This window comes from Phoca vitulina, unplaced genomic scaffold (genome assembly GCF_004348235.1).
Source record: "Phoca vitulina isolate PV1807 unplaced genomic scaffold, GSC_HSeal_1.0 scaffold5, whole genome shotgun sequence".
NCBI classification, from domain to species: domain Eukaryota; kingdom Metazoa; phylum Chordata; class Mammalia; order Carnivora; family Phocidae; genus Phoca; species Phoca vitulina.
Window position 1 is genome coordinate 58,414,181 of NW_022589708.1, and position 23,980 is coordinate 58,438,160.

The 23,980-nt window shown below is 39.8% G+C and overlaps 1 protein-coding gene and 1 long non-coding RNA gene across 3 annotated transcripts in view; one reads left to right on the top strand and one right to left on the bottom strand.

Moving 5' to 3' along the window:
• Positions 1-3,308: 3,308 nt before the first annotated feature.
• LOC116631659 lies at positions 3,309-14,878 on the bottom strand. 2 transcript variants are annotated; one of them, XR_004299232.1, is made up of 3 exons: positions 14,785-14,867; positions 6,081-6,763; positions 3,309-5,628 (listed from the first exon to the last, which is right to left on the bottom strand). It is a non-coding gene; the product is annotated as an uncharacterized LOC116631659 (long non-coding RNA). The 2 variants fall into 2 exon arrangements; XR_004299231.1 differs by having other exon boundaries at positions 3,310-5,628; positions 6,081-6,716; positions 14,785-14,878.
• Positions 14,879-14,907: 29 nt separating this feature from the next.
• The window catches only part of CDADC1 (cytidine and dCMP deaminase domain containing 1), a 43,838-nt gene continuing 34,765 nt past the window's right edge, over positions 14,908-23,980 (top strand). The window contains exons 1-3 of the mRNA XM_032403048.1: positions 14,908-15,093; positions 15,832-15,929; positions 22,715-22,789. Of these exons, the coding sequence (XP_032258939.1) occupies positions 15,012-15,093; positions 15,832-15,929; positions 22,715-22,789 (255 nt within the window). The 5' untranslated portion in view covers positions 14,908-15,011. The remainder of the gene's footprint in view (positions 15,094-15,831; positions 15,930-22,714; positions 22,790-23,980) is intronic.

A 23,980-nucleotide genomic window follows, 5' to 3' on the forward strand; every position in this document is an offset into this window, starting at 1 on the left:
TTGGAGCCTAAGAGTGTGCAATTCTGTCCATTTTCCAGGGGCTGGTGCTGGTGCTGCCGCTCATCTGGCAACAAACTTTGGGAACCACTGATCTAAGTGATAGGAATCGATGCCCACACCAAAGAGAAAGCTTGCAGAGATCAAAGGAGAGGCCTAGGGTTACTACTGATGGTCCCAGCGCAGGCTCCAGAAGTCCCTGAAGCAGTCAGAAGCAGCAGAAAAAGGAAAAGCGACAAATATGAGACAACCCAAATTTGAGGAGGATTGGAGGCCATAGGGTCACACACCACAGAGGACACAAAGAGAATAAAGTAAGGTTGTCAGATGAGATGCAGGACTCCCAGTTCAACTGGAATTTTGGATGAACAACGATGATTTTTTTTTTAGTATAACTTTAATATATTAAAAGTATCATTCATTATTTATCTGAAATTCAAATTTAACTGGACACTGTGTTTTGATTTGTTAAATCTGGTAATCCTAGAATGAGGGCAATGGAAAGGCCACAGGATATGGCAAAAGGAAAGAACCCGGAGAGCCTTTCAACAGAGCGTTGGGGCAGGATCCAGACAATGGTAAGTTACACAGGAAACGGTTGCTGAGCAACAGGGTTTAGGCTGGTCCAGCCTCGGGGCTGCCGTGTGCAGGGTGTCCAGAAGCCAGCCCATCTTGCTGTGTCTTGTGCACAACCTCCCTGCGGCGGCTGCTGGGTAATTGTAACCCACACTGATGTTTTTTAAATCACAAAACTGAAGAAATAAGCATCTGATTCCAAACCTCCTGGAACATGGTGTGTAATAAAAATGTGTTGGATCGAGTAAGTTAATTTATATATAACCTGCTCCTGGGTGTTTATGCATAGACAATTTTGTAAGGCTTTATTGGTTTGGGGTTTTTTTCTGCAAAAAGGACTGAATGAAATAAAATAGTCAAATGACTGATTAATTCACAATAAGGGGGATTCTCCTGAAAAACTGTAACTCTGTATGACAACTGAGACCATGGAGGATAATGAACTCATATTTTAATGTATGCAAATCACCTAGCACACTGCCTGGCATGTCCTGGGACTTGATCAAAGTTCCTATGTGCTTATGGAGGATACTATACATTTTGGGCAAGGAGAGAGACTGATTTCTTTTTTTTTTTGTAAGATTTCATTTATTTATTTGATAGAGAGAGACAGATAGTGACAGAGATAGCGAGAGAGAGCACAAGCAGAGGCAAAGGGAGAGGGAGAAGCAGGCTCCCCGTGGAGCAGGGAGCCCGACGTGGGGCTCGATCCCAGGACCCTGGGATCACGACCTGAGCCGAAGGCAGACGCTTAACCGACTGAGCCACCCAGGCGCCCCGAGAGACTGATTTCTTAAAAACTTAGTGCATTGCCGTTATTACAATAGAATGTTCAATTATATACTCATTGCAACATATATATAATATATAATAATACAATGTACTTGGTTCGCACCGTCGGGCATGCAGTAATCCTGTCAATGTAAACTAGCATATTGTCCTCAGTTCATATCCTACTCCCTTTCACTTGTTAGGATCAGTCTTTCTCTCTGTCCAGAATGTGTGGTGGCCGCCATATGCACACACGGCGGGGCTGCTTATGGAGCAGCGATGCGGTCAGGTACAGTGAGTTTCCTCTCAAAATCAAAGCCCTGTGCACCAGGCTTTTAGAGAATATTCCCAAGGTATCAACACACTCGGCTCTTCTTGGAAAGTCAGGGCTTATTGTCTGTGGCATTGAGAACAACTGGGGAAGACTGTTCTTTTTTCTCCAACAGTCACTGCCACTGCTTTTCGGATTTGACAATGTAGTGTCTGCCTTTTTTCAGAGAAGCGAAAAAAGGTAGAGTAACAGAAGGAAATGGGCCTTCCTCAATAGGCAGGCAGATAGGATGCTTTCAAAATTTAAGTGGAGCTCTTGCAAGCATTTGTTTTATATAGAGACAGTATGAAGAATGACACATATGCTGGATGGAGTAGCTTTATGGAAGGTCAAGCATTTGGCTCTCTGGTACATTAACAGATTTCTATTGCATTGGTTTCATTTGTCATTCTTAAAAATGTCCTATCTTAACAAGAGCCTTGGCGGGGGGGGGGGGGAACCCAGCAGCAAATGTCTGGCATCTTCACAGCAGCTTGACTACGGCATCACATTTACGAGTGAACTGATGGAAAATAGTGAATTTTATTATGATTTTTGGTTTGAGGATGCCACAAATTTGGCCACGAAACATGGAATTCAAGTGAAACTTTCTGGGAAGTTCTACAGGACTTGCTAAGTTAACCTTTGAGGTTACTGTTCTAAGGTGGAAGAGGTTGGTGTTCTCATGGTGGAAGACATTATTCTGTAACTACAAGAGAGTTCCCAGGTCAGCATCTCAAAGCCTTCACATGAAGACATGGGATCTCAAAGAAACACCATGCCAACATGTAGAAAGTGACTTACTCTCTGTGGAGCTTCATTGTCAGAGGTTCAAGTGCAAACAGAGGGAAAGAAAAAGAGCTTCTGTCCACAATTTATGATGCTCTATATCTACCTGTTACTTATGTATTTTTTCCTAATGTTTCTGTTCTGCTTAAGGTCCTGTGGTTTCTTCCCAGGATGAAGACTGAGGAGCATGGATGTAAGCATCACAAAACATAGCCCAAACATGGAATGAACAGAGGTGAAGTCTTGCGGCCTTGTGGCTATAACTCAATACAGAACATGACCTGGATTTCATGATAGACACATATATAAATGTGTCAGAGCATTCTAAAGCTAATTCAGAAATCACTGAAGATGTCTAAGAGAATGTTTTAGGATGCCTTTTGTCAGTTATTAGCAGGTAAAGCTGTAGGATACACCCAGGCCACTTAGTCATTGAAGGCAAATTTGCCTACAGGCCTCCCACTAACCTGTTGTCACTGACCACTCACCTGTAAATGGCCATGGTCTGAACTCACACATGTCCTGTGTTCTCCAAGAAGACAGTATTAAAAATGCAGAGTTTCATTTCTATGTGATTCCTTCAGGAGGCACAGTGGAGGGGATGAAGTCATCTGGGGCATGACATTTATGATCATTGATCTAATGACAAGGATTTGAGTCATCAGTTCTTGGAAGAAAAAAATGTTGAGGACGGAGGGGGTAAGAGGGGAGGAAAATAATTTATAAAATGTAATGAAGTGTCTGACTTCAATGCAAGTACAGTGTGTTTTAAATATATTGTTAAAAATCTGTAATGGTTGTTTATATAGTGTAAGAAACCGTGTCCTCACCTAAAGAGGATTTCGGTATAGATTTTGTCTTCATCAATGAGATGTAAATACATAAATTACTTTTACTGTTAAATGGAAGAACGGGCCATTGTTGCCTCCCGCACGTTGCTGCTGCACGTGTCCCTTTGTTGCGCCCATACCCTAACTGCGCCATCAGCTTTTTAGCAGATGTATGGTAAGCACTAATTTCCAGGCATGACAGAACCTGAGTCCACAGACACTGATAACTGATTTGTCTGGTTTTCCCTATTTTCTTTTTTTTTCATGACCAACATCTATCGTGTCATCTTGATTTATACACACAGCCAGGAAAATGGGTCTTATTGCAAAAATAAGTTCTGTGGTTTTCCTAGGAATAATACAGAAAATATTGCTTTTAGGTGAGGACATTTTTCACAGTTTATTTCAATCTAATAAAATGTGAATTTTGTTTGAAAAACAAACCAAAAGAGAAATACTGCAGATTAACTGTCTAGATCATTTAGATACCTTTAGGTGAGGTACGTGTGGTACACATGCCAACTAAGAACAGACAACTTTTGTCATAGAGTGGATGACGTAAATGTGAGTATATTACATTTAGCCTGTTGTCAAGGACATCATATGTATTGTTTTTGGAGTATGCAAATATCATCTTCATTTCCTCTTCCTTCTCAAGGCACATTAAACTAAAGAATCCTCCAATCCGAACATACTCTTTATTTAAATAAATTTGTATTCCAAAAAGAACATAAGGCAATTTAAAAAAATGCCCAAAATAAGATAAAAATTAAGTTAATGGAGAAAGTAGGAAATAAATACAAATGAGGGTAGATAAAATAAGATTATACCAGGGATAAAGTGAGGACACAAAACTCATTCCCGGTATCTGGTTAGGAAGGTTACATGATTCACAGCAGAAAGGAGAATTTATCCCGTGGGTACTCCAAGATGACATCCTGTAAGTTAGAAAACTATGTCTTCAACAAAAATCTTTACAGCAAACAGTACTCAACTTCACGGGGCTTTTTCTTATAATGACAAAAATTACTCCACACCTGGAAAATGATAAAATGGGGATTACTTGTCACCATTTTTTTTTTTTAATTAATAGCACATACTTGATAGAAAGTGTCAATTTGTAGCCCGGCAGGTGAGAAGTTACCTTGCAGAAACTGATAAAGGATCAGGATTTTATAGCCCAGTGGAAAAGGTGTTACAATTCAGCCTGAAGAAAGTTAACCGGGAATACTGTGTTGAGGGGGTTCAGAATAAGCCACCCCAGAATGTGCTAATTTGGCATGTGGATTATTTTGAGCTGAAGATAATCAAGGCCCAGCAGTCTCAGGAAAAGCTTTTTACTACTTCTTAACTACCTAAAAAAATTAGAAAGGGGGCCTATACCAGGAAGACAGCTATTACCAGAGAAAGCTTTTTCATCTGAGCGACTTACCTGCATGGCAGGGCAAACATTTGCTTCCCAAACATTTGCTCCTCTCATCTTCCTGTGAATTGTCTTCCTCCCCTTTAAAGCCCCAGACCTCTATCCTTTTCCTTAGCTCAGGATGGTACATAAGTCTCAACTGCCTGGCTGGCTTTGAGTCTCATATCTTTGTGGGGCTCCCTTACATACATAATTAAAATTGTTTTTCTCTCGTTAATCTGTCTTTTATTACAGGGGTGGGAGGGTTCTCAGCCAAGAACCTAGAAGAGTAGAGGAAAATTGTTTCTCTTCCCCTACAGTATTAGCTATTTTACTTAAGAGTCCCTTCCTCTCCAAGTATTTAAATCTCCACTCTTCAAATACATGCCAAACTAGGTCTCAATGAGATCACGAGAGGTTCTCTGCTATGAGCCAAATGAAGGGGAGAGTTAACTGAGCTGTATCAGTCAATCATTCATATTGCCTGTGGCTGCTTTCATGACATACGGCAGAGACTGAATGGTCCCCAAAGCCTAAAATATTTACTCTCTGGGCCTTTAAAAAAGTATGTCAACCCCAAGTCAAATAAAACTTTGATACTTATGCCTTAACCAGTATGGAAATTTTGCTTTTTAACATCAGCTAATGTTGGTAGATAATGTGATACCCAAAACTACTTGGCAGAAGCTATTCTACAGAGGGCCAAAATACTACTGCTAAACACCAGAGACAGAATCTCTAGCAGCCGGCCCGTGGAATCGGGGTTTTAACATAGTCTCTGGTGACATTTACTCATGTGCAAGTTTGAGACCTGCTGGAGCCCTCTGGTCCTGGCCAGTGGTTCTGTCCAGCTTCTGGTTCCATAGGTCTGAAGTGGGGCCCACGATTCTGCATTTCTAATAAGCTCCTGAGGGACACTGATGTTGATGGTCCGAGGGTCTTCATTCCCTCACCTGTAAAGCAGAGAGGACAAAAGTCTGAATCATAGCCTTGTTGGGAGTATTAAATGAAGTAGTGTACACTTATATCCTGCTCCCACATCTTTCAAGTGATACCGTTTGGGCAAGTTACTCCATGTCTTGGTTCCTCTAAGTAGCGATAATAATAATGATACCCACTTCATAAGGCTGCTGGAAGGTGTAAATAATATGTGTAAAGTACCTAGAACAGAATATAGTAAAAAGTAGGATACTATTGTTACTGTTACCATTACTGATACTCCATCAACTCCCTCTCTACTCTCTCCCGTTCGGTCCCTCTAGTGTCTTCTGTTGATTTCTAACATGTCTAATTGCAGAACCTCTTCAGGGGTGCTGATAGAGAAATACTCAAACCAGTCCAGAGGGCGCCACACAAATGGGGACCCAAGAGTGGCGAGGATATGGCCTGTGGTGGCCGGGCCCACCTCTGTTGGGTGGCCTTGCGGCAGAGCGCCTCAGGACAGAGCGGGCAGCGGGCTTGCCAGTCCTTCCCACCTCGTGGGAGCACAGACATTCCCAAGGTTCCTGGGCATTCTGACTTTGTAGCACACCATCTATGTGGCACCAACTTTTCTCTTCTGAGGACACCATTTGGGACAATATACGGTAAGCCTGAGAAGTCACTTCTCTTCGGCAGCACTGCTCTCCGTAACAAAGCGAATGTTCTGTGAAGGGTGTCTGGATTTTGTTTCAGGCTTCTCTTTGCTTCCTTGGGGCTTAAGTGCTGCCAGGAACTGCTTGCTGAGAATTGTTTGGGAAACCTTAATTTCTGGATTCACTTGAAATGACCAAATTAGGGCCAATCCTGTCCACAAGGGTGTACCAACCACCAGCAGTCCCTAGCGGTCCTGCAGCCACCTTCTCTCCAGGCCTGCAGGACACAGTCACTGGTCATGATGTGCCTTCCATGTCGGAGAGCAAGACTGAGCGTGAGGTACATTTTCTTCTGCAAGTCGCGTATGTGGTCTCTGCCAACAGCAACAGTATCCACAAATCCAGTAGAGATACCATGTCTTTATGATCAGCTCCATGGAACCGCAGCTTGTTCTGCTGAGAAGATTCTGTACAAATAAACACACTGCTAGGACTAATATTCCCAACATAGGACCTAGGATAAAATAAGTTTCAGGTTTTCTATAGAGAATAAGCAAATGAAAGACAAAGAAGGGAAGGACAATAATTAATGATATTGAGCACCTATTCTTTGCCAAGCACTGTGCTACTTGGGATCATTTAGTCTTTAAGAAAATTTTTTAAAAATTTTATTTATTTATTTGTCAGAGAGAAAGTAAATAAGAAGGGGGAGCGGCAGAGGGAGAAGCAGGCTCCCTGCCGAGCCCAATGCAGGACTCGATCCCAGGACCCTGGGATCGTGACCTGAGCCAAAGGCAGACACTTAACTGACTGAGCCACCCAGGCATCCCTAGTCTTCAGGAAAATTTGTGATAAACCTATTACCACTGTACTTCCCTTCCTCCCTCCTTCCCTTCCTGTCTTCTTTCCTCCCTCTCTGAATAATTCAGTCAAAAAGCCATTTTACAGCTCCCCTCTCCTCCCTTCCCTTCCCTTGGAGGCCAAAGGGGCTGTGGAGGCAGCAGCAACAGGGGTGGGGCAGCCAAGGAGGCAACCAATGTGCTAGAGAAATTAGATTAGGGGAATTGGGTGCGTGGGAGAAGGAAAGGAAAAGAGAAAAGAAAAAAGAAAAAAAATGGGAACCAGGTTTCTTGCTGTTTGAGAAGAGATTTACAAATACAACAAAGGTAGAGGCTAGGAATAACCCTGATGTGCTGGACTCTGGAATTGAAGGTATCAATGGGAACTCTTAGACAGATAGCTACTGAAAGAGATACATGAGTATGTGTGTATATGGATATAGATATTCATATATTTTCTAGATCTAGCTTCTCAGAAGGTTTAGTAGAAATGACATAGCACACTTACTGCCTAGATCTTAGTTTTTAAACACTAAGAGGAACCAGGGCTCCTTGGAGAAACGGTCGGCTCTACATCTGGTGCAGGGAATGTAGAAAACGAGTCTGGAGCATCTCGTTGCACTAGAATGTAAGGAAGTGCTCAAAGACTTATGGGGGTGTGTCAAAAGGATAAAAGAGACAACTTGAGGATTTCATCAAATATGGGACAATTTGAGCACTAAAATAAATGATAACAGATTACAGCTCACTGAATAAAACAGGAAAGACAAGTCCATACACATATGAATGAATGAGGAAGAGGGAAAAACTCTTATTTTAGAATGACAACTGTATGTAGGAGGAATGATGGAAATAACAAATCACCACTGGACAGCCGTCACAATGGTGGTTAATTCATATGGGAATCACCAACAGATGCTAAAGTTGGTACGTGGAGGTTTAATGGGTATAGGACATTGGCATAATTGGGGGAATTTCTCGCCACAAAATACTGACCAATTACAGAGGGAAAAATACTGACTTTACTAGTGACTTTAGAAACCTGACAGGCGCTAACTTGCCAGGTGAACAAGGCTGGTGTCACCATGGCTGGGATGTGTGAACACTGAGCTGCCCCCTGATGGGATCCGTGGAAAAGAGCACAGTATCACTTCTGTAGCATTCCTACCAAGAATGGATGGCCTGAGTCTGGTTGTGAGGAAACATCAGAATCATCCTCGTGGAGAAGAATCTTACAGAATGAAAAGCCTAGATCCTTTAAAACTTTTAATGTTGTGAGACAGAGGGAAGAGCCAAGGAAATGTTCCAGGTTGAAGGAAAATAGCGAGGGTCAAAACTCAGTGAATCTGGATGGGATGCTGAATCAGAACAGAAATGACACATGTTGAAACACTTTTCAAAATGTGAATGGCGTCTGTGGATTGCCTTGTAGTGACCAATCAACACTGATCTCCTGTTTTGGACTGTCGGATTAGCATGTGTTAGAATGTCCTTGTTTTGGAGAAATAAATACTGGAGTTTTTAGGGGGGATTGGGCACAGTGTCTGTCACCTGCTCTCAAATGACTCAGAAAAAGAATGGGATGGGGAGGTATGCAAATGTAACAGAAAGAATAATAAAAATGGTACAAATGTGGTAAAATGTTGAAAACTGCAGATTCTGGAAAAGGGGATATGGAGTTCTTTGTTCTGACAAGACATGAAGTAACAGGCAAAGGATCCATGATTAGTAAAGCCAATTTACTAATATTGCATTATTATCGGGATATTTGCTGTACCCCCCTTTTCGGCATCCCTGAAACAGGATTATGCATCCAATCTCATGGGTGTCTGGCTTGACATGAGACTTGCCCTAAGAGTCATCATGTAATTCTGCCATCTCTTTTCCTTCTGCCAGGAGAAAAGAATATCCAAAGGCTGCTCCTTTAGCCTGGATCCCAGAGCCAATCCACAGGAACAGTGCCGTAGCATGTAATGTTGAGCCAGAAGGAAAGATTTGTTGTGGCAAGCCGCTGAGATTTGGTGGGTATTTGTTACCCACAGCTAACATTGTCTCAGCTAACTCATAGTTAACTAGTAAATAGCTTGGGTGGTTAGAGATGTCAGTTTATCTATCTGACATCAAAGTCCATGTTCTTTCCATCAATTATTTATTGATTTTAAAACCATTTTATTGACTAAGCTAGGCTTTTTTGTGTTCACCTGAACTGAGGTTTGTCCATTTCTTAGCACTTAGGTAGCATTTGTCTTATACTCCTTTTTAGTCCTTATTCTTTGTAGCAGAACTGTTATTTCCAGTAATATTGTAGATAAGATAGCCCAAACAAATTTGTTACAAAGCACCCAAAAATGCTAGATCAAATATGGCTGAACCAGCAAGAAAGTAAAGGAAATAGAGCATTTAAACAACTCTGAAATACTACAGGACTGAAAATGGAATGAAAACAGCAATCTAAAAAGAAGAAAGTGAGCAAAAAAGCTAATGGTTGTTCTAAGGGTAGATTTTACTCACAGAGATGAAAGATAATATATTGTATATATTAAATATATAATCACATACATATGCATATATATAAGATAGATACTGATATCTTTTTATTTTTAAAGAATTTAAAACTCAAACAAGTTGCAAAAATAATAGAGAGCTCCTATGTACCTTTCTCCAAGTTTCTGCAATGATAATATCTTACATTATCATAGTATATTGGGAAAACCAGGAAACACATGGTACAATACTATTAATTCAGGTATAGACCTTATTTGGAGTTCAGTAATCGTTAATGCACTATTTTTTATTTTAGGTGTATGTTTATGAAATTTTATCACATGTGTAGATGAGTAACTATCAACACAAAGAAACTCTCTTGTGTTACCTCTTTTTTTTTTTTCTTCTTTTTTTTTGTAAGTAATCTCTACTGCCCAAGGTGGGGCTTGAACTCACCACCCGAGATCAAGAGTCGCAGGCTCTGCCCACTGAGCTAGCCAGAGCCCCTCCTTGTGTTACCTCTTAATAGTGGTACCTTTTTCCCAACCATAACACTTGGAAACCACTGATCTGTTCTCCATCACTAATATTTTCACTTTGAGAATGGTATATAAATACAATCATACAGTGCATAACCCTTTAAGATTGTTTTCCCACTCTACACAATGTCTTGGAGATTCATCCAAGTTGACACATGTATCCTTCCTGTTTATTGAGTAGTATTCCATTGCAAGGATGTTCCTAGTTTGTCATCTATTCACTCACTGAAGGTTGTCTGGTTTATTTCCAGTTTTTGACTATTACAAATAAAGCTCCCATGAACACTCATGTATAGAATTTTGTGTAAACCTAAGTTTTCATTTTTCTAGTATAAATACTCAGGAGTGTGATTGCTGGGTCATACGATAAGCATACGTTTGTAAGAAACCGTCAAGCTGTTCCAGAGTGGCTGTGCCATTTTATATTCCCCCCAGCAATGTAAGAGATCCGGCAGTCTGCATGCTTGCCAACATCTGGTTCTGTCGGTACCTTTTATTTGAGCCATTTTAATATGTATGCAGCCGTATCTCATTATGTTTTTTTTTTTATGATGGTTTTAATTTGTACTTCTATAATGGCTAATGATGGTGAACATCTTTTCATGTGCTTATTTGTCATTTTATACCTTCTTTGATGAAGGGACTATTCAAGTCTTTTGCCCATTTTCTAACTGGATTGTTTACTTATTCTTCAGTTTAGAAAGTTCTTTTTTTTTTTTTTAAGATTTTATTTATCTGACAGAGAGATAGAGAGAGAGCACAAGTAGGCAGAGCAGCAGGCAGAGGGAGAGGGAGAAGCAGACTCCCCACTGAGCAGGGAGCCCAACGTGGGGCTCGATCCCATCCTGGGATCATGACCCGAGCCAAAGGCAGCCGCTTAACTGACTGAGCCACCCAGGCGTCCCTAGAAGTTCTTGAAATTAAGATAGTGAGAGAACATTTCATAAATTTGTATATTTAGAAAATTTTATTATAAAGTTTATAAATTTATGCCAATTAATTTTAAAACATATAAAATGAACAAAATTCAAGAAAAATATAGCTTACCAAAAACTGACTGAGAAAAAATAGTTTGAATAGTCTCTTAACCCATAAAGGAATTGAATTAGTGAAATGTCTTTCCACCTTACAAAGCACTAGGCTCAAATGGCATTTCCAGGTAAGTTTTAATAAACATTCAAGGAACAAGTAATTTCAGTCTTACACAAACTCTTCCTGACAAAAGAAAAATAGGAAACCGTACCTAACTCATTTATGAGGGTAGCCTAATCAAGACATCAAAACCAAACAAAAAGACCATGATAAATTATACACCAAACTCACTCATGAACATAGATTAAAAAATCTTAAATTAAAATATTAGCAAATTTAATCCTGCAGTGAATAAGAAAGTAGCACACAATGACCACGATGGGTCTACCAAAGGAAGACAAGGTTGATTTAATATCAAGCAATCTGTTAGTATAATTCACCACATTAACTGACTAAGGGAGGAAAACTATAGGATCATCTTAACAGACATAAGATATGTTTGATAAAACTCAACATACATTCATGATAATAATTCTCAGCAAGCCAGTAGAGAAAGAACTTTCTTAAGCTGATAAAAGGCACCTAACATGAGCATTTAATAAAGTTCAACATCTGATTAAAAAAAACAACAGAAATAGAAGGGAATTTGCATAATCTGATAAAGGACAGCTACCAAAAGCCTACAGCAAAACCATACTTTAAAGTTTAACATTAAAATCATTTCCTGGGGCGCCTGGGTGGCTCAGTCAGTTAAGTGACTGCCTTCCGCTCAGGTCACACATGATCCCAGGGTTCTGGGATTGAGTCCCGCATCAGGCTCCTTGCTCAGAAGGGAGCCTGCTTCTCCCTCTGCCTGATACTCCCCTGCTTGTGTGCTCTCTCTCTCTCTCTCTGAGAAATAAATAAATAAAATTCTTTAAAAAAATAAAAAAAAATCATTTCCTTTTAAATCAGGAACAAGAAAGGATGTCTGTTACCATAACTTCTATTCAATATTTCTCTGACATCCTAGACTGCAGTAGGATAATAAAATATTAAAGGTTTGAATATTAGAAAACTATAAGTAAAACTGTCATTACCTGTAGATGATATCTTTCCACCTAGACAAAAAAGAAACTAAAAATAAATAGTATTAAAATTAATAAGAAATTTTAGCAAGATGGCTCAATATAAAATATATAAAAATTACTTGCATTTCTATATATTAGCCACAAATACTTACAAATATAATTTTTTTTAAAGATTTCATTTACAGGGTGCTTGGTTGTCTGTTGGTAGAGCATGCGACTCTTGATCTTGGGGTTGTGAGCTCAGGCCCCATGTTGCAGGTAGCGTTTATTTAAAAAAATTTTTTCATTTGGGGCACCTGGGTGGCTCAGTTGGTTAGGCGACTGCCTTCGGCTCAGGTCATGATCCCAGGGTCCTGGGATCGAGCCCCGCATCGGGCTCCCTGCTCAGCGGGAAGCCTGCTTCTCCCTCTCCCACCCTCCCGCTTGTGTTCCCTCTCTCACTGTCTCTCTCTCTCTCAATTAAGTAAATAAATAATCTTAAAAAAAATTTTTTTTATTTACAATACCGACAAAAAACCTAGAATTAAATCATAAAATATATGTAAAATCTTTGTGGGAAAAAATCATAGATCCTTTTGAAACTTTCTGAAAACCCAGTATACCATGTTCACACACATGTACTATGTTCAGGGACAGGAAGCCTATATATCTCAAATTGATCTATAAATTCAATGCACTTCCAATCAATATTCCAGTGGGATATTTGAGGAATGTCACAATATGATTCAAAATTTACACAGATTCTAAAAGGCCAAGAATAGCCAAGATATTCCTGAAGAAAATAAGATCCTTTTTGGGGGGAGGGAGGTAAATAAACAAACGATATGCAATACAAAGCCCAAAAACAGTCTCATGTGTGTATGGAAATTTGATATATGACACAGGTGACATTGCATATCAATGGGGAAATGGTGTTGGTGTTAATTGACTATCAAATGGAAAATAAAATTGGATCCCTTCCTCAGACCATGCACAAAAATGAATTCTACATGCATGCATATGTAAATGTCAAAGGAAAAACTTATTTAGAGGAAATACAAAAGAATATTTTTATAACCTTGGGTAGGAAAGACATTTTATAAAGATACTAAAATATAAAACCCATTACAGAGAATTATTGGCATGTTTGGCACTTTAAAATAAAACACTGTGCACTGAAAGACATAATAAAGTAAGTGAAAAAGCAAGTGGCAAATGGGAGAAGATATTTATCATACGCACTCCCAACTGAGAATGAATATCCAAAATATATAAAGAACGCTTACAAATGAATAAGAAATAAGAAACAACCAAAGAGAAAAGTGGTTAATAGGTATTTCATAGAGGACACACATATGGCCAACCAACATACAAGATGTTCAACCAAAGTAGAAATCAGGGAAAATCAAAACCACAGGATATCATTTTATGCCAACCCAATTGTCAAACATTATAAGTTTGACAATACCAAGAGTTAGTGGTGACGTAGAGCTATATAAACTGGTCCAATTCCTTTATAAAAATTTTCAGCATTATCTGGTAAACTTGACAATAACAACCCAACAATTCTACTCCTAAGTATAGTCCCTAAACATAAGGAGACATACAAAAATGTTTACAGCAGTGTTATTTGCAATAGCAAAGAACTGGAGATGGTCCAAATGTTTCTTGGCTCAAACATGGATAAATAAATTGTGGTATATAGCTACAGTTAAATACTATACAGAAGTGAAAATTAAGGAACTATAAGCCATACCATTATCACCGAAGATTACCACTTCAGTCCTTTACAAAATGATGCCTTTTTAATAACGTTCAACTTTTGCTTTCAAAAAGCTGTTTTCATGTCTTGATATTTGTCAGTATTTCAAGTTGTGAGAACAGAATGGGTTGGTGAGGGAAACTGGGCTCTGAGTCACTGGGGAGGAGCTTCATTTTGAGTCATGACTGGAACACTTACAAATAATCAAGTACAATGCACTGGGCACAAACCTACAATGTCAATATGGCACTCCCCATATTTTCCAGGGGCCACTTGCTACTTCCTCCTACCCCCACCTTTCTCATAATCACAGTTGGCCTTTTTTTTTTTTTTTTTAAGACTTTATTTATTTATTTATTTATTTGAGAGAGAGAGAGAATCTGAAACAGACTCCACGCTGAGTGCAGAGTCCGACAGGGGGCTCGATCCCCCGACTATGAGATCATGACCTGAGCTGAAACCAAGAGTCCGACTGAGCCACCCAGGTGCCCCTACAGTTGGACTTCTTGAGGTGATACGTTTGATGAGAAGCAGAATGTCCCTATGGTAGTCCCTGGCACTGAGTTCCTAAGGGCTGGCCAATCTCTGATGGTAACAACCACCTGGACCGCCCAGGTCCTACCTTCCCAACCCCACCTCCCCCTTCTCTAAGATCTCCACCGTGACAGATGGGGCAGCATTCCATTCCAATTCCCCTTCACTGTCTCACCAAAACTCTCAAGTCTGCGCAGGCCTCATCACTCTATCAGAGTCCGCACAACCTGGGACTTCCAGGCCAAAAACATAGACAGTTAAAGTCAGGCCTCATATGATTTACTGCAGTTTCTTACCTCTGCAGCCGCCCCTGGAGGGGCTGCCCTGCGCCGCCGCGTCCACGCCTCGCTAATACGACACACGAGGCGCCCGGAAGTAGCGGCCGGGCTCCTACGTCACTGGCTGCGCCCAGTCGGCGGTTGCCGTATAGTTGCTGGGAGGAGGCGGGAGGTGGAGCCGCTGGGGCTAAGATCATGCCAGACAGCGAGAGGTATTCTGGGCAGCAGAGGCCGCTAGGCTTGGGATGAAAGAAGCAGGGCAGATGCAAAATCTGGAGAGCGCGGGGGCCGGGCGGTCAGTCAGCACCCAGACTGGCAGCATGACTGGTGAGTGCCTCGGACCCTGCTGCTGCCATCCCAGCCTTTCGCTCTGCCCTGAGCCTCTGCCTCCATGTAACTCCGCTTTCCCTGCCTATCCCTCTTCGCCCGCGCTGCTGCCCCGGGATGTCTCATTCCCGCCCTAGGCGCGTTCTCGCCTCGGTCACCAGGAACCCCTGGCCTGGCAACACCTGCTTTTGAAGTCGCGCTCATTCCCTCTTACCCCCACCCCCACGCCCCCGCCCTTTACTTTTCCTCCCAGGACCTAGAGCTGGGATCTCAGGTACTGAGCCTGAAAATTCTGTGCTTTTGACTTGATTTCCGAATTAACCACACATGACGCTTTCCTGTATTTCAACTGCCTTCCCCGCGAAGGTCACCGCACTGCCCTTCTTGCAACACCACAATTTAAAGAAAAGCTTGCTTCACGATAACATCAGACGCAAGGACTTTTCATAACTTCCTTTGGATTGTTCCCATAGTTAAATGTATCAGTTGTACCATGTTTTTTTCCTTGTCATGTGATGGCTGGAGAAAGGGCCCAAGTTTGAAAAGTGCCAGAGGAGGTCGCCGAAAGTGAGGTTGTAGCCAGGCTCCTGCCCTTTGATTCTTTTGTCCTCTTACCCTTTTTCTCTGCCTCCTACTAAAGCAGCTGAGTTCAGGCTGCAGCACCCAAATGGCATTGAGGATGAGTTCCTATTTTCATCATTAGTAAAAATTTTAAAGTGTCTACCCTCTCTTTTGTAGGTCAAATACCAAGGCTTTCTAAAGTCAACCTTTTCACTCTGCTCAGTCTCTGGATGGAGCTCTTCCCAGCAGTAAAAGCCCAAAGACAAAAATCTCAGGTATATTTTGTTTCCTTAGTTTTTCCCACTTAGTCGTGGTTTAAATTTGGTTTTTCCAGTTTCTGTCACACTTAAAAGCAAACTCAAAAACCTTAAAATTTGCAAAATACTTCTGTGGTTTAGTGTGATATTTGTAACTCATAGCTGTAATAGCTCATCTTTCTAATCTAAAAATAGAATTGTTACTCTCTCAGACTTTGCCATGTTTATCAGGTATTAATGGTATTTTATGTTGGTTTGGACGATTAGATTGCATAATTTATCACCCAGTTGCATGCTATTGATGTTTCATGTGAGTAGTTTTCCCCTTCTCCCACTGAACTGTAAATTACATGAAGATGGAGATCATGTCTTATTTCACCTTATTTTTATTACTGTGTCTTATTTTACCATGTCTTATTTATACCCCTTTAGCATCTACTCTTGGAATAGGTAATCTGTGAATGCTAATTGGTTTCTTGTTCCATGTAAATAGTCTCTTTTTTGGATCTGAAAGAGGTGATCAAAACAGGTTAGGGATATATAGAAAGAATAATCATGAAAGCTTACATCTTTACTTTCTCCAGCCCTTGGGCAGCAAGGTGCTTACCTTCTCATCTTTTTCCTCCATGCTTGGAGTGGCATGGTGTTAGGTTCTCACCAGTTGGTTTGGTAGATTAGTAAGTTTAGAATGTTTTAGGGGGCCAAGGCCATATAGGGAGAACAGTATTAAGTTGTTTAAGCATTTAAGACATTTTTTGAAAAAGGGAAAGGGGGAAAAATTACCCATGGCTTTTCACCATTCTAACAACATCACTTTTAACATTTTGGTACTTCCCTTCAGTCTTTTTTTAAGCACAGGATTTTTGCTTGTTTTTCTCTTACAAAATTGCACCTGTATTCTGCATATGCTTATGGAAGTTTCCAACTTGCCAATAATTGTGCTGAAAGATTGCTTCACATTTTCCACAAAATGACTTTTTGTAAATCCTTAAACACAATTGTACTCTTATGAGGTCATTCATAACCATTCTCTTTCTTTTTTTTCTTTTTGGCGTCTTTGTTACGGTGGATAAGGTTGTGTGCTTGGCATTGGAGATACGAAAAGAAAGATTTGGTTCTTATTTTCTAAATGGAGACAAAAGTTAGGTATTTAAACAAGATGCAATAAGCAGAGATGCTACCAAGACTGAAGACTGCAAACCAGGCTCTGCATGGGGAAGTGAGGGAAGGATGCACAGGGGAGGCTCTGTTTGCACTGAGACATGAAGAATGAGTAGATATTTACCAAGCCAAGGGACTCCATATGGAAAAGCTTGAAGGAGTGAGAGAACTTGTGGTCCTCATGGGGGAGGGTGAAGTTGGGTGAAGGGAAGAGACTGAAGATGAGCTTGGAAAGGTATACAGGAATCAGAAAATAAAAAATATTGTATGCCTTGCAAGAGAGTTTAGATTTTATAAGTAGGGACTACACTGACGAATTTTAAGAGGGAATTAAGGAATTAACTTTTTAATAATTAGAACTTTATCTTTTTAAAGCACTTATAGGTTCACAGCAAAATTTCCGGGAAAGTACACAGATTTCCTGTATACTCCCTGCTCCCCCCTACATGAATAGCCTCCGCCATTAACCACATCCTCTCCAGAGTGGTACATTTGCTACCGTTGATGAACCTACATTGACACATCATGATCGCCCAAAGACTATAGTTTACATTATAGTTCAGTCTTGGTACTGTACATCCTGTGTACCTCAAAGGTATAATGTCATGTATCCATCATCATGGTATCATACAGAATATTTTCATTGCCCTAAAAGTTCTCTGTGATGTTTATTTTTCCCCCACCACCCCCAACCATGGCAACCACTGATTTTTTTTTTAACTGTCTCCATAATTTTGCCTTTCCCCAGAACATCATATAGTTGGAATCATACAGTAGTATGTAGCCTTTTAGGGTTGGTTTCTCTCACTTAGCAATATGCATTTAAAGTTCTTCCATGTCCTTTCATGGCTTGATCACTCACTTCTTTTCAGTGCTGAGTAAGATCCCTTGCCTGGATATACCACACATAATTTATCCATTCACCTGCTGAAGGGTATCTTGGTTGCTTCCAAATTACTGCAATTATGAATGAAGCTGCTATAAATATCTGTATGCAGATTTTTGTGTGGACGTGAGTTTTCAACTCCTTTGGGTAAATACCAAGGAGCATGATTGCTGGATTGTATGATGAAGAGTATATTTAGTTCTGCCAGAAACTACCAAACTGTCTGTACCATTTTGCATTCCCACCAGCAATGAATGGAGTTCCTGTTGCTTCACACCGTCTCCAGTATTTGGTGTTGTCAGTGTTCTGGATTTGGGGCATTCTTACAGGCATGTAGTGGTATCTCGTTTTAATTTGCATTTCTCTCATGACATGTGATGTGCAGCATTTTTTCATATGCTAATTTGTCAACCATATATCTTCTTTGGTGAGGTTTCTGTTAAGCTCTTTGGCCCATATTTTAGTCAGGTTATTTTCTTATTGTTAGGTTTTAAGAGTTCTTTGTATATTTTGGATAACAGTCTTATATCAGATGTGTCTTTGCAAACATTTTCTCCCAGTCTGTTGCTTGTCTTCTCATTCTCTTGACAGTGTCTTACACAGAGGAGAAATTTTCAATTTTAATAAAGTCCAGTTTATCACTGATTTCTTTCATGGATCGTTCCTTTGTGTATCTAAAATGCCATCGCCATACCCAGTGTTATCTAGGTTTTCTCCTATGTAATTTTTTGTGGAGTTTTTTAGTTTCACGTTTTACATTTGGGTCTATGATCCATTTTGAGTTGATTTTTGTGAAGGGTGTAAAGTCTTTGTATATAGAGAATTCACTTTCCCTGATAAAATGATATCTCTTGGAGTAGTTTTCTTCTCCAACTACTATGTGAAATACTTAATAAATAGTAAAACATTATTTAAAATGTTTTGCATTTTTATGCCCTATTAATCACTCCCTCAACCCCCACCCTGGCTCCATATATTATTAATGGCTTTGAGAAAGTCTTCATTTCCTTCATGATTTTGAAGTCTTTTATTCTTTCTGCCTCTTAGTAGCTTAATATTATTTTATGAAAGTGGAAGATTTTCAAACTGTTTGGGTTTTTTGGTTTGTTTTTGTTTTTTTGCAGATAAAATTGTCTTGAAGAGACAGATTAGAAGCAAATGCTTAGAAATTTAAGACTTTTATTTTTTTAGAAGATTTTATTTATTTATTAGAGAGAGAGAATACATGCATGTGACAGTGGGGGGCGGTGCATAGGGAGAGGGAGAGAGAGAATCTCAAGCAGACTCCCCACTGAGCATGGAGCGGTCACATGGCTCTACACAGGGTGGATGTGAGGCTCGATCTCACCTGAGATCATGATCCTGAGATCATGACCTGAGCCGAAATCAAGAGTCAGTTGCTTAACTGACTGAGCCACCCAGGTACCCCGAGATTTAAGACTTTTTAAAAGCACATTTAAAAAGCTGGGCTTCTTAGAGATTGAGTACTAATTTTGAAGACACTTTTTTTTTTAATATGAAGATTTGATCTCATTTTAATTCACATATATATATACACACACTTATATATTTAGATATTTATATATATGTGTGTGTGTATATATGTGTGTGTGTGTGTATATATATATATATATATCAAGAATAAATCCTCTGCTGAAATTAACTTCTTTTTCAACAGGGATGTGTATTAAATTAAATAAATTCAGTATTAATTACACATTATGTTCACAGGGTTGACTAAGATCTTTTTCCTTTTAAGAGAAGAAAAATGTTCTTTAAGCTAAAATATTAAGTTTGTTTCACTTAAATTCTTTATTCTGCTTTTGCTATACAAAGTAAGTCATAGAAACTCTTAAGATGCAATTTGACATGTAATTATATTGGAAATACTGCCTTTGATGCTTTACCAACCTTTTGTCTTCTTAAAACATTTTTATTTGTTACCAAACTAATGTGTGTCTATTATTTATAAAATGGACTGAAGAAAAAAATTTTTTTCACAATTTCACTATCTAGTGACTACTGACATTGTTGTACTGTTTCTCAATCTTTCCTCTCTCTCTCTGTCTCTCTTTGAGTTATTTGAGATCATTTACTTCTGGATCTAGCCTTTTTCACTTAACATAGGAAAATGCTTATGCTGTAATATTATTATACACATTGGAGCAGCAACGTAGTCTAATGGTTTAACAGTAGTCAGTGGTTTTGGAGTTAGCCTGCCTGGGTTCAAATCTGGACTCCACCTCTTACTGTTGTGTAATCTTGAGTAAGTGACTTTCCCTCTCTCAACTTCCTCATCCATAAAATGGAGTGTTACTGGTACATACTACAGGAGGCTTTTATGAAAAGTGGATGAGTTAGTATTTGTAAAGTTCTCAGATAGTGCCTGGCACAAACTATGTACTATATGTGTTTGTTCTTATCATTTTAATGTTGGCATAACAGTCCATTGTATTGATGTACCATGTGTATTCCCTTAGCACTGGACATTTAGATTGTCATTCATTTTACCAGCCTCAGTGTATTTTATTTTATTTTATTTTATTTTTTAAGATTTTATTTATTCACTTGAGACACCGAGATACAGAGAGAGAGAGAGAGCATGAGCAGGGAGAGAGGCAGAGGGAGAGGGAGAAGCAGGCTCCCCGCTGAGCCAGGAGCCTGATATGGGGCTCGATCCCAGGACCCTGGGATCATGACCTGAGCCGAAGGCAGATGCTTAACCACCTAAGCCACCTAGGCGCCCCCTCAGTGTATTTTAACTTACAACCACTTCTAAATATGACTGATATCTGAGATTTTCTGTGTTGTCAAATATTTACACTGTATGGATGCTCTTTGAAGATTGTTCAGCAAAGTTTACATTAAGTATAAAATCCAAGCATTTTTAAGAATCCAGCCCAAAACTAGATAAATGAGTGGGAGAGAAACTGTTTATGAGACTTGGGAAAAGCACAGTTAACTAAAAGTTTCAGAAGTCGGCACTACTAAAAATGGCCATCGTTTTAAAATAATCTCTCCTATTGGTTCATAGTTTTTAGTTAAGTTAAACATATCGAAATTGCCTGAATGGTACTGTAGTATAAGAATTAGAGTAAGTGTATTGTTGCCTCGTTTTTTACACATCATGTACTGTCCCTCTCTCCTAATTCTTCCCACTGTGTACTCACTGTACTTTTCCAGAACAGTAACAGGGTAGCATAATGGTTAAGACGATGGACTTGGGGCTCAGGTCCTGGCTTTCCCATTGACTAGCTATGCAGTTATTTGATCTCTCTCAACCACAATGTCTTCATGTCTAAAATGGAAACGATAGGGGCTACTTTGTAAAGTTCTGAGGATTAAATGAGATAGTTTCGAGCCTGGTGCTTGGCAAACACTGTTAGGTACTTTATTATTATCACTCATACCGTCCTCACCACCACTACTACCATCTCATTCCCACCATTCCACTACCAGCATCATCACTTCTTCCACTTCCTGTTCTGCTGGAATAGAAATGTGATTCCCAGGACATGGCTTTTCTTGTAAACGTTTTAGAGGTTATTCCTTTTCTAGCATCCAGCATTTGTTTCATAAGACTGAGAGTTCAACATTCACCAAGTTTACCATTCCCACTTTGAAACTTTCTCCGATTTCTTATGTATCCCACCTGCCTTAGGGCTCCCAGAAGCCTGCTCTATCATTCTGTCGTAATCATCTGCTCACTTCATAGTCATTTTCCTGTGTCATAAGCTCAATAAGGGCTGCATCCTGAGCAACTAGGTCTCTGGCTGGCACATGGCAAGCATTCAGTAAATATTTGTGGAATTAATAAATGAAGGAATCTTGCCCTGGCTCAAAACTTTCTACTTCAGGTTTTACTTTTAGAAGAGACTCGTGGACTTCCATGCGTTAGTGTCCTCTTGCTTCTGTAACAAATTACCGTGAAGTCGATGGCTTAAAGCACATATTATATGTAGTTATTGTCCTACAGTTCTGGAAGTCAGAACCCTGAAATGGGTCTCACTGGACTAAACTCAGAGTGTCAGCAGGGCTGTTTTCCTTCTGGAGGCTCGGGGCAGATTCCATTTCCTCGCCTTTTGCAGTTTCTCGAGGCTGCCCACTTGCCTTGGACAAGGCTCTTCCTCCATCTTTGGAGCCAGCAGTGGCAGACTGAGTCTCGTGTTGCATCACGCTGGCACTGATTTGCCTCTCTTTCACTTATAAGGACCTTTGTAATTACATTGGGTCCATCTCAAGGTCAGATGATTAGCAGCCTTAATTCCATCTACGATCTTGCCACAGTAACATAGTAACGTAACAGTCTCCAGGGAGTGGGACAGGCAAGTCTTTGGGGGACCACTATTCTGCCTACCACAATCCATATCTACAGATAGTTCCTTATCTTCCCAATTCCAGTTAATTTACCCCTACCCCCCTTTAGCCCTTTTTAGCTATGGCCACACTCTGGACTGCTCCTTAAAACTGCCCAACTCCAAAATCTTAAACTACAGAATTTTATTTTCTGACCACAACTTTCAGTCCTTCTGTATTTTGCAAAAGTATGTAGGGGCCTGATTGTAAAGGCCTTATTTACTAGGTTAAGTAGTCTGAACTTGAACCTGAACAAAGCGTGAAGTCAATGCAGATTTTCATCAGGAAAAAAAAAATGAATGATCCAAAACCAAGAAAACCAGCCTTCAAATAGGAAATATTGAGTTAATTCTATGTTTTGTGCACTAATCTTTTTTTCCCCTAATCCGCTTTTAATTAGGAAAAGGAAGAGGGAAAGCATGGACCCTTAGGAGATAATGAAGAGATGGCCAGGATATCTACTGACAAAAAACAGGTGAATTTTTATGACTTTTAAAAAGACGTGTTTGTAATAACAAAGCAAAAACAATGGTATAAAGTAGACTAAAAGTCCTTCTTATACTCAAGTTTCCCATTTCCACTTACAAGGCAGGTTCTTATATACCCTTCATATCCTTCTAAAAGTTTTCAGTGCATTTACAAGACTATACATGTCTCTCCTCTAAAAAACAAAACAAACCCAGATTATTTTATAATATGCTCCCACATCTTTTTTTTTTAACTTTCAAAGTTAACTCTTGATACATTTCCATATTAGTTTGCATAAATGTGTTGAGAAACACTCTTACACGGTTCTCTCGTACTCCAGCACATCTTGCTGGTTTAAAGAATGCAAGGCCCTAACTGTTCTTTACCTAGGCCATTTCTCAGAGTTGTGTTTGCAGCAAGCAACCTTGAGGGTTGAGCTAATGTCTCCCTCTGGGACAGAAAGGAGGTTTGCTTACTGTCTATGATAAAACAGCAATCCCCAGGCTTGGTGTTCCTTTCCTATAACACAACCCACTTCCTGTCCAGGAATCCATCTGGGCCATCTGCATGACACCCATGGGACTTGTGGGCAAGGGAAACATCACAAACATGGTGCTCATACTGCTTGCTGGGCTGTGAATGATCAAGTAGTCTCTGAGCCCGGAGGTTCATGTGTTTTGTCAGCATCAGTGGAACCGTAGCAGGCTAATTTACTAGCTTGTAAGAAGGGTAAAATCAAACCCAGGCCCGAGAAGATGAACTTTGTTCTTTTTACTATTGCACAGTATTTCCTTGTTATTTTAATCTTTTGAGTTTTCCAGAGAGATTCTGATTTATTGGGTGTCTAATGGAGACAAAACACGTATATTTTGAAAAAAGTTACCTTCGTGATTCTGATGTGCATTCCTGGAGATCTCCTGATAAGTTCTGAGAGTGAGTCTCTAAAATGCCCAACAAGAATATAGAAATAATTTGTCTCCGAATATTTAGATGTTTTTCATTTTAAGAAAGGCGAAGGCAAAAAAATAGTGACTCACCACTTAACATACTAATTTGTTTACCAAAACGCAGACTGTCCTCTTTTGCTTACATTTTACTGTAAATCCCTGTGACTAAGATAATACAGAGGGCTTTCCAAGATGTTAGTGAAGTGAAGCAGTCAGGATCCAGAACAGTGATTCACTAAAAAGTTTTAGTC